At 44.7% G+C, this 18,699-nt stretch overlaps 1 protein-coding gene across 1 annotated transcript in view; it reads right to left on the reverse strand.

Moving 5' to 3' along the window:
• SLC24A3 (solute carrier family 24 member 3) overlaps window positions 1-18,699 on the reverse strand; it is a 676,136-nt gene that overhangs the window by 31,757 nt on the left and 625,680 nt on the right. Inside the window, exons 13-15 of the mRNA XM_064275733.1 lie at window positions 5,911-6,077; window positions 2,356-2,470; window positions 1,168-1,280 (exon numbers count right to left, since the gene is read on the reverse strand). Coding sequence (XP_064131803.1) covers window positions 1,168-1,280; window positions 2,356-2,470; window positions 5,911-6,077 — 395 coding nt within the window. The remainder of the gene's footprint in view (window positions 1-1,167; window positions 1,281-2,355; window positions 2,471-5,910; window positions 6,078-18,699) is intronic.

Here is an 18,699-nt window from a genome sequence, read left to right on the forward strand (position 1 = left end):
GGCTGCTTCCTCCCATCTCTGTTTGTTCATCTTCACCTCGAGGGAAAATCCAGTGAACCAAAAGCATGCAGCCTTTCTGTATGGATTTTATTTCCAATACAAACAGCTGGGCTTACCTTCCCTAGCTGAAATGTCCGTTTGCTAAGCAACTCTGAAGACAAGCATCATCAGATAAAATGAGCCACAATGTTTTCTGCATAACACACAATTACTTACAACGGATTGTGCAGATGGAGTAAATTAACGCACAGTAAGAGATTTAGAGACATGCCCAGCTCTGGGTCGGATGGAAAAACTTGACACACTACACAGTTTTCTTCCCGATGCAGGAAGAAATCTCGAATTGCACTTTTGGACTGCGTCTAGGGGAGAAGTTTATATGTGTTGAGGGGGAACATTTTGGTGAGTCAGGAAATACCATCCACATCTACCCAGATGAGCAGTGTCACCAACCTACAAATTCACCTGAAGCCCTACTAAGCATGGCCTTGAGAAATGGCATGGGGCCAGCAGCACCTGTCTGGCTCTGTTGGGAGCTTTTATGGCACCATCCCCGGCAGAGAAGGCATCTTGTATTTTAGAAGCTGATAATTCTTTGTGCTCCTTCCATAACAAATAAAAGTGCTTTGCATGCAAAATAAATACACTAAAGTAGGGGCTGGCAATCGACGGCCCAAGAACCAAATCCCGCCCGCCTCATGTTTTTGTATAGCCCAAGAGCTAAGAAGGATTTTTAGACTTCTAAACGGTTGAAAAGAATCAGAAGAAGCAAAATATATCATGGCATGTGAAGACGATATGAAATTCAAATTTCAGTTTCTATAAATAAGCTATATTGGAGACAACCCTGTCTGTTCATTGACATTTTGTCTCTGGCTGCTTTCATGCAGTAATGGTAGAGCTGAAGAGCTGTGACAGACTCTATGGCCCACAAAGTCCAAAATGTGCGCTCTCTGGCCCTACACAGAAACAGTTTACTGACCTTGCACTACAGTCCTAAGTGTCCCCACAGCCTGGCTTTGGAAAGACTTTGATGAAGAGAATTTGTTTCCCCCTCAAATCGAACATTTTCATGCCTCCTTTGAGGCAAAGTCACAGTGGCCAAGGCCATTGAGAAAGAATTTGCGTAGCCTGGATTTAAGGAGAAGCGTGGAGAAAACCACTTACGTAGGATCCGTAATCCACTGCCAGTGTCTGCAGAGCCCAGGGGAGCCCTAGGCCAATCAGAATGTCGAATACGTTGCTCCCAATGGAGTTAGACACAGCCATGTCTCCCATGCCTGCAAGGAAAACAGGTCACTCGAGTGAGGGAGGTGGCCACAGGGGAGCACAGGGGCCACACGCTGGACACTTTCAGGCCTTGGGTCTGAGAGCCAGAGAGTCCTTTTGCCAGTTCCCATGCTTAGATCCCCCCCAGACCATCGCCATACAATGACTGCGATTACAAAATGCCAAAACCACGTTCTATCGAAATGTTGACCTTACATCAACTATGATCACTGATCCAATGTAAGTGATTCCAAAAACCACGAATGGTTCCAGAAGCTCTGAGGACTCCCTACAGAAAGAACAGAACCTCACCAGTTCTGTGAAGCAGCTCACTAGCTCACTTACAATCACCCTATCTCCTCTGCCCTGCACTCAGTTCCTCTTCTAAATCATGAAGGAATATTTTTAAAATAACGTCCTCAGTAGAAGTTCGTGTGGATTTCTTGAAGACACAAGGCTAAGTTTTATAGCTACACATTGTGTTTGTTTAAAACCCGACCCTCTAGCATATGTATCAGGCATATACATCCGAGGGGCTGCTGGGGAAGCGTGCCACATGGGGGGTCCACCTGGGCAGGTGAACTGTGAGCTTGGTTTTGAAGGAAGGAAGGGGCTGCCTCACACTAAAAGCTGACCTCTGGGTGCTGCAGCTGTGGAAGCTCATGTATGGGGTCTGTACTCCCTAAGCCCCAGTTCTATAAGAAGGGCGTACGTTGTCCCTATCTCAGAGCTGCTGTTAAAATGAAATGAGACAGTGCACCCGATATGTCTTCTTCAGCATGCAACACTCAGGAAGGGTTACCTACCGTTATATTTATTTCAGTTTCCAGTGATGGAGAGGCAGGAACACAACCTCCAGAAGGGGCTGTGGGCTGCTATCTAGAAAATGTCTCTGTCTTCCTCAAAGGTGCCTTGTTTCTGGCTCCTCTGTTCCCAGGAAGCCTCTGACCTACAAGGCTCTGAAGTCACCCTTCAGTCTTTCAAGCCAGAATCTGGTGCCCATGGATTGCCCCCAGGTAGGGAGGCCTTCCTTTCTCCCCGCACTGCACCCCCCCGCACCGCTCCGTGCACTCCTGGAGGCCCCACCTTGTCTGGCCACGATGAGGCTGGCCATGCAGTCAGGCACGCTGGTCCCAGCGGCCAGAAAGGTGATCCCCATGATGACATCAGGAATCCCCAGAGTGAAGCCGATGATGGTGACCTGGAAGGAGGAGAGGGGCGCTAAGCAGAGGTCCATCTCCAGCCCTTACTGCCTGATCAAGGCACAGGAAGGGTTACACTCTGGGCTGTCTCTCTGGGAGGCAATGTTTCTGCTCTCTGTATTAATACAGGGAATGTGGGACACTGGGATGCAGACCAAGGCTGCTGGCTCACGGAACAGTGCAGAACAGACCCCAAGATTTCCACCAAAAGATGGGCTGTTTTCACTTGTTCCTTTTAGGAGTGGTAGGGAAATAGAGTTCCCAGGAAGGCAACCTTGTGACAGACTATTTGAACTCAGGATGGTCCTGGGAGGCCCAGAGTGGATGGCTGCTGTGCTGTGCTTGGGATGGGAGCACCCTCGCTGGGGAGGTGTGATGGGGGCTTACTTTACACCACCCAGACTTCCCTGGTCAGAAAGGCCATCACCAGCTGACTGCTTTTCTCTCTCCCTTGAAGCCAGGTAGCAATGTCGTTGCCACTCTCCTTGTCAACGTTATTGTAATAGCTTATGTTCATTTAGTACGTGGGCGCGGTGCTGAGTGGTTTTCACTGAATTAATTTCCACAGCAACCCTATGGGGTAGATGCTATTATGATGCCATTTTTCAGATGAGGAAACTGAGGCTGGGGGAAGTATTCGCCCAAGTCACATGCTGCTAGTAAGTGGCAGAGGGGGATTCCAAAGGGGCAGTTGGGCTCATTTGCCTAGGTAGCCCCTCTTTTGAAACAGAAGGGGTTTTAGCCAGAGGGTAAGAACAAGATACTGAAACCTTTCTGCTGTTACAGAAATGAGCCCATTCGTGCCCCCAACTTCCACATGGGAAAGCTGAGAGGAAGGCCCTTGGTGAGACAGCGTGATCAAGGGGCCAGTGGCAAGAGAGGTAAGTGGAGATGCTGGCCTAAAAAGACAGTTTGCAAGAGCTGAAGCTATTAGGCATCACTTGATTGCCTCATTTTGTAGAAAATTGCAAGAAATGCAAACCACATGTTGTAAGTAGCACATTCTTCTCATGGGCCAGCTATGGAGAGAGATACCTATGTGGGAAACCCGGACTTCACTCCAAAGGCCATACTGGTCTCTCCCTCTCCAGAGGTTTGGGGAATGTTGGTTAAATCCCTTGAGATGCCTCACCTGCTCCCTTTCTGACCAGAGAACGCACCTTGGTGCTGAATCTAACTTAAGCATGGCCTCGGGGCTTTCTGGCTTCAGTCTCCAGGGAGGAAAGTGGGCTGGTGAAATATTTCTAAAATATTTCTCTTTCTTTGCTTGAGAAGCTGGCAGCCCTTGTCTCTCCTTTCTAACCTTCAATTCAGACCCCGCAGGACGTGGAAGGCAGTGGTGCTTCAGGTCTGTGCGAGCCATTAGGATTACGCTTGGGGGGATCTGGGGTTGGGGGAATTCATTATCCAGGTGGCTGGAATTAGGTCTCCTGCCTCTCTTTGTTTTCTCCCTTAAAAGCAAACCTGTTCCTGAGTTGATTCTGTGTGTGTACAACCACGTGCGTGTCAAAGTGGAACTGTGCTCCATAGGGTTTTCAATGCTGACTTTTCAGAAGTAGGTCACCACGTCTTTATTCTGAGGTGCCTCTAGGTGGACTCCAATCTCCAAACTTTTAATTAGCAGTTGAGCACGTTAACCATTTGCACCATCCAGGGTCTTTTTCTCCCTTACTTTTGGCCATTTCTCAGGACTTATCGGTCCCCCCACCAGATGAGAAGAAGGAAAGCAGAAGGAGGGTGAACCGCAGATTAGTAAACTAGTTGGCTTGTTAGTAAACTTCAGAAAAAACCACTGAGCCCTTGCAGTCAGGGACAGTGACACTGTTACCCAGACTTGGAACAGAAAGGGAATTCGATGCATATGTCAAATAAAAAAAAGTAATAATTGCAGAATGAGGGAGAGACCCTTAGCTGTGAGATACGGATTTTAAAGAACGTCGTCATTTTGTCTGCGACCCTGAAGGCAAGGGATAGTTATGAGTTAATAGAGTCAGGGTTACAAATTTGCTCTTGTCTCCAAATAATCTTTTCAAAACCCTTTCTTAACTCTTGAGTTTAATTCTCCAGAATTTATATTTCTGCTCAACACTCAAGCAAGATTAATTCAGATTTGCATAGCTTTCTCATGGCTTTTAATTTCTGCTCAACTCCAGTTCTACTGACTTGGGTTTGCTCTCCAGTAAAAAGAGTAATCAGAAACGGACAATGCATTCCGGACAGCTGGGTTTTCTAAAACTGCTTCACACCAGAGACTTTTTTTGAGCCACACGTTCACAACTGATGTCAATCGTGGGATCATTATTTTAGCCTCAGAAGGACCTTGGAGGGGTCACTGAGTCCAATGAACTCTTTCCGTGGTTGAGGAAAGTGAGACTGAGATCGAGCAGTGACTGTGATAGAGCAGACCCAGAAAAAAAAACCATCAGTCCCCAATTGCTCAAGTCTTTCCTCCGTGCTTTCTGCTTTACGACTCTGCTGTTCTGTCCGCTAAAGTGGGCAAAATACACGGGTAGACAGACAGACAGATAGGTAGGTAGATAGATAGATAGCTGATGCTGAGTCGGCTCTGACTCCTAGTGGCCTTATACACAACAGAACAAAATGCTGCGTGGTCCTCTGTCACCCTCACGACTGCCAGCATGTTCAATTCCATTGCTGCAGCTATTGTGCCAATCCATCTCACCAAGGGTCTCCCTTGGCCTCTTTAGCCCTCTACTTCACCGAATATGATGTCCTCCTCCAGTGATTGATCCCTCCGGATGACGTGTCCAAAGCTAGTGAGTCGAACAACGTTCTGTTGTGATCCACAGGCTTTTCATGACCTCATTTTCAGAAGGCCTTTCTTCCTAGTCTTAGTCTGGAAGCGCCAGTAAAACCCGTCCACCATGGGTGACCCTGTTGGTATTTGCAATACCAGTGGCATAGCTTCTAGCATCATGGCAACACGTAAACCTTCACAGTATGACAAACTGAGAGATGGGTGGGAGTAGGTGGAGTATACTTCCCCCACTCCACTGACGATGGACTTGGCCATTGGAGCGTGGGTGGGAGTGAGTGTGTCCGCTCCAAGCCGTGGTCCTAAGAGACACCCTGTGTCTCCACTTGTCCTCTTGCATGCCAGTAGTCAGCCATAAGAGCATTCCCCAATAGGCACTGGTCCAGGGAAAGTGAGCAAACCCATAGAGCAGACCTGAACCCAACCTGCTGCCTGAATCAGACTTGACCAGCTGTAGTCAAAGCAGAGCTGCTCAGCCAGCCCCACCTAAGAGTATTCAAACCATCAGCTGCAGACCTGTGAGCGTGGGAATGAATGCTGCGGTTCTCGACCACTGAGGTGAGGGGAGGTTTGTTAATGGCTGGAACCCCAAACCGCACTTCCCCCTTAGGAGTGGTTTTCTCTCCAGGGGTCTAGCAGGGCCAGGGTCCTCGACACACTCACCATCCACACCATCATGTAGGAGAAGGCTGCGATCCACAGCGTGGAGGAAGCGAACGTCACCATGAACCACTTCTCCCAGCGGGGCTTGTTGCAGTTGGGGACAGTGAAGTATAAGACAAAACTCAGGGGCCAGGTGAATGCCCATTTCACTGTTTCCAGTTTACCAGCTGGAAAAATAAAAAAAGGCAAAAAAATCAGCTTCGGGTCTCTGCTCTACCAGTCCTCAGCATAGCTTCCCCCCAGACACTCACATCCTAATTATTATACTGCTCTTTCCCTAAGGGACTCAAATGCCTTCCCACTGACAACAGAACAAGATGTAAAACAACACGTGGGATTAAAAAAATATATATCCATCGCCCACCTGCTAGCTATGCCTCCAGAATTAATAGATAATTCACTCTGAGCAAGGGGATGGCAATGGGTCAGATGGTGAAAGATGAGGAAAACAATCCTCAGGACACGGGCAGGGGTGCAGTGTGCGTGTGAATGTGCGTGTAGTATGTGTGTGCAGTGTATGTGCAGTGTTGCAGTGTCTGTGTGTGCTATGTGTGTACAGTGTGTGTACAGTGTGTGTGCACAGTGTGCAGTATGTGTGCAGTGTTACAGTGTGCAGTGTGTGTGTGCAGCATGTGCAGTGTGTGCTGCAGTGTGCAGTGTGTGTGCAGTGTCTGCACTGTGTGTGTGCAGTGTGCAGTATGTGTGTGTAGTGTGCAGTATGTGTGTGCAGTGTGCAGGGTGTGCAGTGTGCAGTATGTGTGTGTAATGTGCAGTGTGCAGTATGTGTGTGCGGTGCGTGTGTGCAGTGTGTGTGTGTACAATGTGTGTAGTGTGTGTGTGTGCAGTGTGGTCTGTATGTAAACCACCCATGTGCATCTGTTTTCCACGTGGATAAGTAAGCAAAATCTTTCCAGATTATGTGGGGTCAGTGGACATCAGCGGACACAGCGCCATCTAGTGGAACGGCTCAGCATTATATGTGTAAAAACCCCAAACCAAACCTTTTGCCCTGGAGTCAGTTCTGACTTAGGACAACCCCGTAAGGCAGTGTAGAACTACCCCATAGGGTACTCTCGGCTGTATTCTTTATGGAAGAAGATTGCCAGGCCTTTCTTCTGTAGCCCTGCTGGGTAGGTTCGAACTGCCAACCTTTAGATTAGCTCACTGAAATACTGAGAGATTATTTGAAGGCTCTCGTAGTTGTCAAAATGCTGGGCATGTGTCTCTGGAGCTGACATGGATTTGCATATTAAGGATCTCTGACTGCTTCACAGCTTGCTAACGCCCTGGTTCCACACAGAGGATGGCGGATCTGGCCTGTGACCCCGTCAGCTTCGCCTGTGCTGCCCGTGTCCTTTGCGTGTCAGAGACACCCACGAGCGCTTTTCTCCGTGAACGCCTTGGCCCGTGTCCTCAGATTCGGGACGCATACTAAGCCTCCTTTGGTCTTTCTTACCATTCTGCCTAATGCCGACTCGCAATGCCGACTCGCCTCTGGAAAGAGATACGCATACATATATCTACTTCCCACCTCCGCTGGAATACAGAACAGGCACCCCCAGCAAGTTCCCTATGTCCCCTTCCTATCAATCTCCCGTCCCTGTCAACACAGAGTAGTTTTTCCTGTTCTTGAATCTCAAATAAAGGAAGCAATATAGTATGTATTTTTATGTCTACCTTCTTTTATTCAATGTAATATTTCTTGAGATTCATTCACAGATTAGTATTTCCTTCCTTTCGATTGCGGCATAGTATTCCGTTGTATGAATATACCACAGTTTTAGGAGAGTATGACTAAAGTGGCCACGAACATTCTTGTACAGGTCTTTTCATGGGCATGTTTTCATTTCTCTTGGGGAAGAGAAATTCCACCCAGGAGTAGAATTGCTGAGGCATAGGGTGTGTGTCTATTTAACTTCATAAAGAACTGCCAAACAGTCTTCCAAAATGGTCATATGTACCATTTTATATTCCCATTAGAGTTAGGAAGAGTTTTTCAGTGATGCCATGTTGAACAATGATTAATAAAATGTTTAGTAACATTTATTCCCTGTGTTCATACCAATGCCCACTGTCCACTGCCGTCGAGTCGATTCATACCAATATCCAGTACTTATTTCATACATTTCTTACAGTAGCCTGTCCCCAAATAGTTTCCTAAGGCTGCATTAGAAAAGTTACATAAAATCATTTCTGCGCCCCCTGTTCTTCCCTGGACCACTAGTCTCTGGGGTGGGGGTGAGGACTACCCAAATTCCCTAAGATTCAGTTTCCTCATCTGTAAAATGTAGCTATGGGAGCACTGAGTTCAGAGTTTCCAGGAGAAATAAATGAGATTATACAAGGACAGGGAGTGAGACAAGGGAAGCCCGAAAGTCACTCCAGTAAAAAAAAAAAACCCGAGCCATTCCTGATTCTTCTTCCCTTTCTTTCATCCCCAACATCCGACTCTGGCTGCCTGCCAAGTGCATTCCCAATCTATTTGCATGTCACCACCCCCACAGCTTCCGCCTAGCCAGATGGCCTCATCTGTGACCTGGCCTAGGACCTGGCTTCCTCACTGACTCACAGCTTCCACTCCCGCCCCACCTCCACCCTTTCTCCATCACCAGCCAGAGGAATATTCTTGAAAAGCAAATCGGGCAATGCCACTTACCTGTTTTAAAACCTTCCACTGGCTTCCACTGCCCCTAGAATAAGACCAGCCCTGGTCAAGGGGCCCACAGGAGCCTGCCTGATTTGCCCCCACCCCTCCCACTCACGGCACTCCTGCAGCCCCAGCTTTCTTTCTGCTCTGTCATGTAGGCCACCTCACTGATCAAATGTCCCCTGACCCCTCAGGTCACCTCATCTAAACAAGACCCAACCCACCTCACTCACTTCTGTTTACTTCAGGGCAAGTTTTTCCTGTGTGAAATTATCAGGTTTATGTCTTTCCTCATTGATTTTTGGTCTTCCCCAAACTAGAAGAGAAACCCTCCGAGGACAGAAGACTCTAGTTTGTTCACTGTCATGGACTGAATTATGCGTCTGCCCCAAAATGTGTGTCTCAATTTGGCTGGGCCATGATTCCCAGTATTGTGTGGTTGTCCTTCATTTTGTGATTGTAATTTTAGGTTAAAGAGGATTAGGGTGGGATTGTAACACCCTTACTAAGGTCACATCCCTGATCCAATGTAAAGGGAGTTCCCTTGGGTTGTGGCCTGCACCACCTTCTATCTTACAAGAGATAAAAAGGAAGGGAGCAGAGAGTTGGGGGCCTCACACCACCAAGAAAGAAGCACCGGGAGCAGAGCACGTCCTTTGGACTGCGGTTCCTGCGAGGAGAAGCTCCTAGTCTAGGGGAAGATTGACGAGAAAGACCTTCCTCCAGAGGTGACAGAGAGAAAGTCTTCCCCTGGAGCTGACACCCTGAATTTGGACTTGTAGCCTACTAGACTGTGAGCAAATAAACGTCTCTTTGTTAAAGCCATCCACTTGTGGTATTTCTGTGACAGCAGCACTAGATGACTAAGACGGAATTTGGTACCGAGAATATGGTGCTGTTCTAACAGATAACTAAAATGTGGAAGCGGTTTTGAAACTGTGAATGGATGGAGGAGCAGCAGCAGCAGAGGACTGGCAGCAGCAGAACCATAAAATTAGTGGGAGACAGTGCTGGAGCCGACCCATGGAGCAAGAGAGCTGAATGCCTGTGTGTAGGAGACTTCCTGGTGGAGTGGGGTGCCTCCGGGCACTTATTGGTGAAGCTACAAAGCTTTGGAACACTTGCCCCAGCAGGACAGATGCGGATGTGAGGTCTGAGGAGCAGAGAGTCCAAGAAACCAGGAAGCAGAAGCTGAAGAGACAAGGAACACAAGAAGCTGAGCTGCCTTCGTCTCAAAAGGTGTGACCATGACCTCTGAGGTTTCAAATGGTGAAGCCACAGCCTCTGGTGTTTCTAAGGGTAGAGTCGCCACTCAGATGGACTGGGAGAATGGTGCGCCTAAAGCCAAGGGAGCAGAATGGCTGTCCCACTGGGCCTGGAAGGTGGAGCTGAAGCCCAGGGCTGAGGAGCCTCCACTCAGAATTCAGAGAGTGTGGCTAATATCTAGAGTCTGGAGGGTAGGGCTATTGTGTAAATTGTCTCAGAACAGAGGGTTATTTTCAAAGCCTTGAGGGCTAATGTAATGCGTTCTTCTGATTTGCTTGGTGCCTGTTATCCCTTCTTTTCCTCCAGTTTCTTCCGTTTGTAATGGAAATCTCTTGCTTGTGCCTGTTCTGCCATTGCACCTTTGCAGGAAGATACTTGTAGTCTAGATTTCATAGATGAAGAGGAATTTTTGGATTTTGGACTTGGAGTTATGACTTTTGCTATGATATGATGGGGTGAATATGTTTTGCATGTTGTTGCAAGGATGTGATTTTTGGGGGTCAAAGGGTGGAATGTCATGGATTGAATTACGTCCCCCCAAAAACGTGTGTATCAATTTGGCTGGGCCACGATTCCCAGTATTGTGTGGTTGTCCTCCATTTTGTGATTGTAATTTTATGTTAAAGAGGATTAGGGTGGGATCTAACACCCTTACTAAGGTCACATCCCTGATCCAAGATAAAGGAAATTTCCCTGGGGTGTGGCCTGTACCACCTTTTATCTTACAAGAGATAAAAGGGAAGGGAAGTGAGCAAGAGAGTTGGGGACCTCACACCACCAAGGAAGAAGCACTGGGAGCAGAGCGTGGCCTTTGAACCTGGGATTCCTGCAAGAAGCTCCTAGTCTAGGGGAAGACTGACGATAAAGACCTTCCTCCAGAGCTGACACAGAGAGAAAGTCTTCCCCTGGAGCTGACGCCCTGAATTTGGACTTCTAGACTACTAGACTGTGAGAAAATAAATTTCTCTTTGTTGAAGCCATTCACTTCTGGTACTTCTGTTATAGCAAAAGAGTGGAATAGCAGCACTTGATAATTAAGACATTTACCGTTGTATTTTTTTTCTTTTTTTACAGTTTTCTGCAGATGTATTTTTTTCTCATGCCTTATGAGTCAGGATCGACTTGAAGGCAATGGTTTTTTTTTTTTTAGCATTATTTGGTTAATTTTATTGTGCTTTAAAAAAATAATAATAATAATAATATTTTTTATTTTTTTTTTTTAGGTGAAAGTTTACAGTGCAAATTAGTTTCTCAATAAAAAATTGTTTTGTGACATTAGCTGCAATCCCTGCAATGTGTCAGCACTCTCCTCCTTTCCTTTATACCCTGGGTTCTCTGCATCCATTTGTCCGGGTTTCCTGTCCCTTCCTGCCTTCTCGTCTTTGCTTTTGGGCAGGTGTTGCCCATTTGCTCTTGTATACTTGACTGAACTAAGAATCATGTTCCTCAGGTGTGTTATTGTTTTTTTTATGTTGTTGTTAGGTGCCGTCGAGTGGGTTCCGACTCACAGCGACCCTATGCACAACAGAACGAAACACTGCCCGGTCCTGCGCCATCCTTACAATCGTTGTTATGCTTGAACTCATTGTTGTAGCCACTGCGTCAATCCACCTTGTTGAGGGTCTTCCTCTTTTCCGCTGACCCTGTACTCTGCCAAGCATGATGTCCTTCTCCAGGGACTCATCCCTCCTGACAACATGTCTAAAGAATGTAAGACGCAGTTTTGCCATCTTTGCCTCTAAGGAGCATTCTGGCCCCACTTCGTCCAAGACAGATTTGTTCGTTCTTTTGGCAGTCCATGGTATATTCAATATTCTTCACCAACACCACAATTCAAAAGTGTCAACTCTTCTTCGGTCTTCCTTATTCATTGTCCAGCTTTCACATGCATATGATGTGATTGAAAATACCGTGGCTTGGGTCCGGCGCACCTTAGCCTTCAAGGTGACATCTTTGCTCTTCAACACTTTGAAGAGGTTCTTTGCAGCAGATTTGCCCAATGCAGTGCGTCTTTTGATTTCTTGACTGCTGCTTCCATGGCTGTTGATTGTGGATCCAAGTAAAATGAAATGCTTGACAACTTCAGTCTTTTCTCCGTTTATCATGATGTTGCTTATTGGTCCAGTTGTGAGGATTTTTGTTTTCTTCATGTTGAGGTGTAATCCATGCTGCAGGCTGTGGTCTTTGATCTTCATTAGTAAGCGCTTCAAGTCCTCTTCACTTTCAGCAAGCAAGGTTGTGTCATCTGCATAACACATGTTGTTAATGAGTCTTCCTCCAATCCTGATGCCCCATTCTTCTTCATATAGTCCAGCTTGTCAGATTATTTGGTCAGCGTACGGATTGAATAGGTATGGTGAAGGAATACAACCCCAACGCATATCTTTTCTGACTTTAAACCAATCAGTATCCCCTTGTTCTGTCCGAACAACTGCCTCTTGATCTATGTAAAGGTTCCTCATGAGCACGATTAAGTGTTCTGGAATTCCCATTCTTCGCAGTGTTATCCATAGTTTGTTTTATAGGCCTGTCTAATTAATTTCTGGCTGAGAGGTAGACTTCGGGAATGGCTTCAGTTCTGAGTTAGCAGGGTGTCTGGGGGCCATAGTCTCAGAGGTTCCTCAAGTCAGACCATTAAGTCTGGTCTTTCTTTGTGAATTTAAATTTTATTCTACATTTTTCTCCTGCTCTGTCCAGAACACTCTATTGTGATCCCTGTCTAAGCTGCCTGTGGCGGTAGCCGGGCACCATCTAGTTCTGGGCTCAGGCTGGTGGAGGCTGTGGTTCATGTGGTCTACTATCCCTCTGGACTAATATTTTTCTTATGTGTTTGGTTTTTTTTTTTTTTTTTCATTCTCCTTTGCTCTGGATGTGATGGGACCAAGAGATGTATCTTAGATGGCTGCTCGAAAGCTTTTAAGACCCCAGACGCTACTCATCAAAATAGAATGTAGAACATTTTCTTTATGAACTATGGTATGCCAATTGACCTAGATGTCCCCCGAGACCATGGTCCCTAGCCTTCAGCGCCCGTAATTTGGTTCCTCAAGGTGTTTGGATGTGTCTAGGAAGCTCCTAGGAATTTGCTTTGGTCAAGTTGTGTGATTTTCCCTACGTTGTGTGTTGTCTTTCCCTTCACCAAAGTTAACACTTATCTACTATTTAGTGATTTCCCATCCTCACCCCTCCCCTCCCTTATAACCATCAAAGATTTTTTTTTCTTTGTGGAAACCTTATCATGAGTTTTCATAGTAGTGATCTCATACAATATTTGTCCTTTTGTGATTGACTTATTTCACTCAGCATAATGCCCTCCAGATTCACCCATGTTGTGAGATGTTTCACAGATTCACCATTGTTCTTTATTGTTGCATAGTATGCCATTGTGTGTATGTACCATAGTTTGTTTACCCATTCATTTGTTGATGGGCACTTAGGTTGTTTCTATCTTTTTGCTATTGTGAATAATGCTGCAACGAATATGGGTGTGCATATCTTTTCACGTGATGCTCTTAATTCCCAGGGATATATTCCTAAAAGTGGTACTGCTGCATCGTATGATATTTCTATTTCTAGTTTTTTAAGGAAGAGTCATACAATTTTCCATAGTGGTGGTGCCATTTTACATTCCCACCAGCAATGCATAAAAGTTCCAGTGTCTGCACAACTTCTCCCATGTTTGTTATTTTATGTTTTTTTTTTTTTTTTTATCAGTGACAGTAATGTTGGGGTGAGATGGTATCTTCTTGTAATTTTCATTTGCATTTCTCTATTAATTAATGATTGCTAGCATTTCCTCATGTGTCTGTTAGCTGCCTGAATGTCTTCTTCGGTGAAGTGTAAGTTCATATCCTTTGCCCATTGTTTAATTGGATTATTTGTCTTTTTGTCATTGAGGTGTTGAAGTATTTTATAGATTTTAGAGATCAGACTCTTGTTGAATATGTCATAGCCGAAAAAAATTTTTTTTTCCCAGTCTGTAGGTTCTCTTTTTATTCTTTTGGTCAAGTCTTTTGATGAGCTTAAGTGTTTAATTTTCAGGAACAACCAGTTATCTAGTTTATCTTCTGGTGTTCGTGCATTGCAGCCCTTAACCAATGCAGTGGTTAAGCATTTGACTGCTAACTGAAAGGTTGCAGTTTGAATCCACCATCAGCTGTTCCTTGGAAACCCTACGGGGCAGTTCTACTCTGTCCTATAGGGTCACTATGAGTTGGACTTGACAGCAATGGGTTGGTTTGTGCATTGTTAGTTATGATTCGTAGTGTATTTATGCCATGTGTTAGGACACCTAGCATTATCCCTATCTTTTCTTTTGTGATCTTTATTGTTTTAAGTTTTATATTTAGATCTTTGATCCACTTAGAGTTAGTTTTTGTGTGTGGTGTAAGGTATGGTTCCTGTTTCATGTTTTTACAGATGGACATCCAGTTTTGCCAGCACGATTTGTCTTTTCCCCATTTAATGGACTTTGGTCCTTTGTCAAAGATCAGCTGACCATAGGTGGATGAATCTATGTTCTCTATTCTGTTCCACTGCTCTGTGTGTCAGTCATTCTACCAGTACCAGGCTGTTTTGACTACCATGGGTGTATAACAGATTCTGTGATCAGGTAGTGTGAGGTCTTCTACCTTGTTCTTTTTCTTCAATAATGCTTTATCAGGGGTCTCTTTCCTTTCCATAAAAAGCTGATTAGTTTTTCCATCTTGCTAAAGAATGCTGTTGGTGTTTGGATCAGCTTTACATTATATCTATAGATCAATTTGGGTAGAGTTGACATTTTCACAATGTTAAGTCTTGCTATTCATGAACATATGTTTTTCCACTTATGTAGGTCTCTTTTGGTTTGTTGCAACAGTGTTTTATAGTTTTCTTTGTATAAGTCTTTTGCATCCCTGGTTGGATTATTGGTTCACTCTTTGATTTCTTCTAATTCCCAGTTGTTTTTAAGCAAGGTGTTATTCAGTTTCCATGTATTTGTTTTTTTTTTTTCCCCCTTGCTCTCCTGTTATGAATTTCTACTTTTATGTCATTGTGGCCAGAAAGAATACTTTGTATTGCTTCCATGTTTTGGATTTTCTTGAGAGTTGCTTTGTGCCCTAAAATGTGGTCTATTCTGGAGAATGTTCTATGTGCTTTGCAAAAGAATGTATATTTTTCTGTTGTTGGGTGGAGTGTTTTATATACGTCTGAGGTTGAGTTGGTTGATTATGGCCCTTAGATCTTCTGTACCTTTGCTGAGTTTCTTTCTAGTTGTTCTGTCCTTTATTGAGAGTGGTGTGTTGAAGTCTCCTACTATCACTGTGGAACTGTCTACTTCTCTTTTCAGTGCTGTCAGAGTTTGTTTTATGTATTTTGGAGCCCTGTTTTTGGGTGTGTAGGTATTTATTACAGTTATGTCTTCTTGGTGGATTGCTCCTTTAATCCTTATATGTCCTTCCTTCTCTTTTATGGTGGATTTTGTCTTATAGTCTATTTTATCTGACATTTATCTGCTGCTCTTTTTGGCTACTCGTTGCTTGACTTTTTTTTTCTATCTTTTGATTTTTAATATATTTATGTTTTTGTGCCTAAAATGTGACTCTTGTAGACAGCATATTGATGGTACATGCTTCTTTTATCCATTCTGTCCCTCTCTGTCTCTTTACGACTTTCATGATATTTGAAAAGTTTTCTGCCAGCAAATCTTCAACAATCCTCCCTGTGTTTTCCATTTTCTCTCCCTGTTCTGGAACTTTGATTACGTGCAAATTTTTGCTCTTGACTATGTCCCACATAATTGTTAGGTTTTCTCCATTCTTTTCTTTGGTTTTTCCTCAAAGTGGTGTCCACGGATTTGTTTTCAGTCTCACTGATTCTGTCATTCACTGTTTCTAATTTACTCCTAAAACATTGTATGGAGTTGTCAATTTCTGAAATTTGTTATCTTTTGGATTTCTAGTTGCTGTTTTTGTATGATTTCTAGTTGTTTATTTATTTTGATGTTGTGTTCTTGTATTATTTTCCTGAATTCTTCTATTGCTTCATCTGTGTTTTCCTTGATTTTGGCTGTTTTCATTGGTTTTGTCTGTGCTTTCCATGATTCTGTCTATTTTTCCTTGGTTTTGTCTGTGTTTTCTTTGATTTCTTTTCTAATTTCTTGGAGAGGCCTAAATATTAAAAAAAAATATTAGTCTTTTGAATTCCATATCAGGCAGTTCCAATGCCTTTTATTCTACTGGAAGGTTATCTGATTCTTTATTTTGGTCATTTGTTGAAGCTATTTTGTCCTCCTTTTTTATATGTTTTGATATTTTCTGTTGTCTCCAAGACACTAAGGTATCAACTTCTTTATTTATTGATTGCATGTTTGTTTGTTTCATCCTGTTCCATTGTTCTGTTTTGATATGTCAGGCTGACTGGCCAGGTGTGCTTTGCTGATTGCTCATCTATGGGCACATGATAGCTCTCACCATGTTATCTGGGTGGGCCGGGCAGCAGTGGTCAGGGAGAGCCCGCTTCACTGTACACTGGTTTGGTGAGGTGGCTGTGTGTGAACTGGGTAGGCACTGTCTGCCTCCTGATGTTGGTCCAATGATGTGACAGGATTCAAAGCCCCTTTCCAGATGGTGGGGGTGTCTGATGGGGAGTGGTATGGGCTTGTTTCCCATCATTCAATAGCTGGTCAAGTGGTGGAGGGGAGCTGCAGTGTGGGTCCTGTGCCATGGGTGGCCCTGAGTCCCGGTGGCACTCTAGCTGCGGTGATGTCACGGGGGCTGGTGGGAAGTGGGGAAGGTGGTGTATAGGGCTAGGTGGGAGGGAGAAAGAAAAGGAGGAAAGAGAAGAAAAAAATGGTGATGCAGCTGGTGCTGGTGAGTAGGGGTGGGGTGGAGCTGGGGAGGGGAGGTAGTGTACTGGGCCAGGTGGGATGGAGAGAGGAAAGAAAGAATAAAAAATGGCATGGCAGGAGCTGGTGGGTGGTGGTCTGGTGACTCTCTAGCTGTGTTGGTACTGGGAGGCCAGGGAGAAGGGTGGGAGGTGGCATATGGGGCTAGGTGGGAGGTAGAAAGAAAGAAAGAAAAAAAAATGGCAGTGTGGCTGGTGGCCAGCACAGCAGGGTCGGTGGGGAGGGAGGGGGTGTGGCATATGGATCTAGGTGGGAGGAAGAAAAAAAGGAAAAGAAAGAAAAACAAATGAAAAAAATGGTGTGGCTGAGTTGGTGGGTGGGGGTGGGGCAGACCCTGGGCAGCAGGGGGCCAGTGGCTTTCTAGCTGTGGTGGAGTGGTGGGGGCCAGCAGGAAGGGGGTTAGGTAGTGTACAGAACTAGATGGGAGGGAAAAGAAGTAAAAGAAGAAAAAGAAAAAAAAATGGCTGTGCCATGGGGGCGGGCAAGTGGGGGTGGGGTGGACCTGGGGACTTCTGGGGAGGGGAGGTGGTATATGCAGCTAGGTGTCAGGGAGAGTGAAAAAAAAAAAAAAGGAAAAAAATAGAAAAAAGAAAAGAAAAAATATGGCAGTGGGGTGGGAATTGACAGGAAAGGGGGGAGGTGGGAGGGAGAAAGGAAAGGAAGAAAGAAAGAAAAAACAGAAAAAAAGTCACACAGTAGGAGAGGCAGGGCGGGCCTGGTGGGTGGGTAGGGGACTTGTAGTATGGACCCTGGCAGTGGGGGCTGCCAGGATTGGGGGGGTTGCTTCTACTCAATAGAAGGGTGAGGGATGGGAAAGTGTTTCTCTAGTTACCAGGTGGTCTGTCTCCTGTTGAGAGCTCTGTGAAGTTGCCTTCCCATACTCCCTGTCTGGGGTCATTGCTGGCTGTGTTCCAAGATGGTGATGCTGTGCCATGTTACTTGGCAGGGTAGTATCTCCACTCCGTATCTATCCTTGTTCTGTGTTTTCCTTCAGTTTTTTCTTCCATTCAGTGTTTGATCTAGTTTTTTATCCCTTCATTTGATGCTTATGTTTCCAGGATTGACGATTGTATCTGTTTTGCTCAGTTTTTTGGGTCTTTGCTGCAGGGGGAAGGGATAGTACCTCTGTCTAGGGAGCCATGTTGGCTCTACCTCCTCACCATTCTATTTTGAATGCCTCAAATAGTGCAGGCCGTATAGTAGATGCTCATTAAATATTAATAATATTAACAGTAATAACGTTACTATGAAAAATATAATCAGATAGACTAAAGAAAATAATTTCTTTTTGTGAAGCTAAGGATATCCCACTTACAAGTACAGAATAAAGCAAAAAGAAACAATTATTATGAAATGGTAACAACAATCCTTCTTAAATTCTTTAAAAAAACGGAAGAGGAGGAAGCACTTCCTAACTTAGTCTATGAGGCCAGAATTACTCAGATACCAAAGCCAGACAAAGACACTACAAAAAAAAAGAAAGCTATTGATTAATATCCTTTTTAACACAGGTGTAAAAATCCTCAACAAAATACTAGCAAACTGAACCCCAAAGCATATTTAAATGATTATACACCTTAATCAAGTGGGGTTTATCCCAGGGATGCAAAGATGATTCAAGAGAAGAAAATCAATCAGCATAATCCCCCATGTTAATACAATGAACCACGTGATCACCTCAACTGATAGAGAAAAGACATTTGACAAAACCAACATCCCTCATGATAAAAAGACTCAGCACACTAGGAGTAGAAGGAAAAGTCCTCAACATGATTAAAAACATTTATGAGAAAGCCACAGCCCACATCGGACTCAACGGAGAAAGACTAAAACTTTCCCTCAAGACCAGGAACCACTGCTCGTCAACACTGTAACTTCTAGCCAGAGCAATTAGACAAGAAAAAGGAATAAAAGGCATCCAAACCAGAAAGGAAGAAGTAAAACTATCTCTATTCAAAAAAACAGTATCCTATATAAAGAAAGGAAACCC

The sequence above is a fragment of the Loxodonta africana genome, chromosome 24 (assembly GCF_030014295.1).
Source record: "Loxodonta africana isolate mLoxAfr1 chromosome 24, mLoxAfr1.hap2, whole genome shotgun sequence".
Classification (NCBI taxonomy): domain Eukaryota; kingdom Metazoa; phylum Chordata; class Mammalia; order Proboscidea; family Elephantidae; genus Loxodonta; species Loxodonta africana.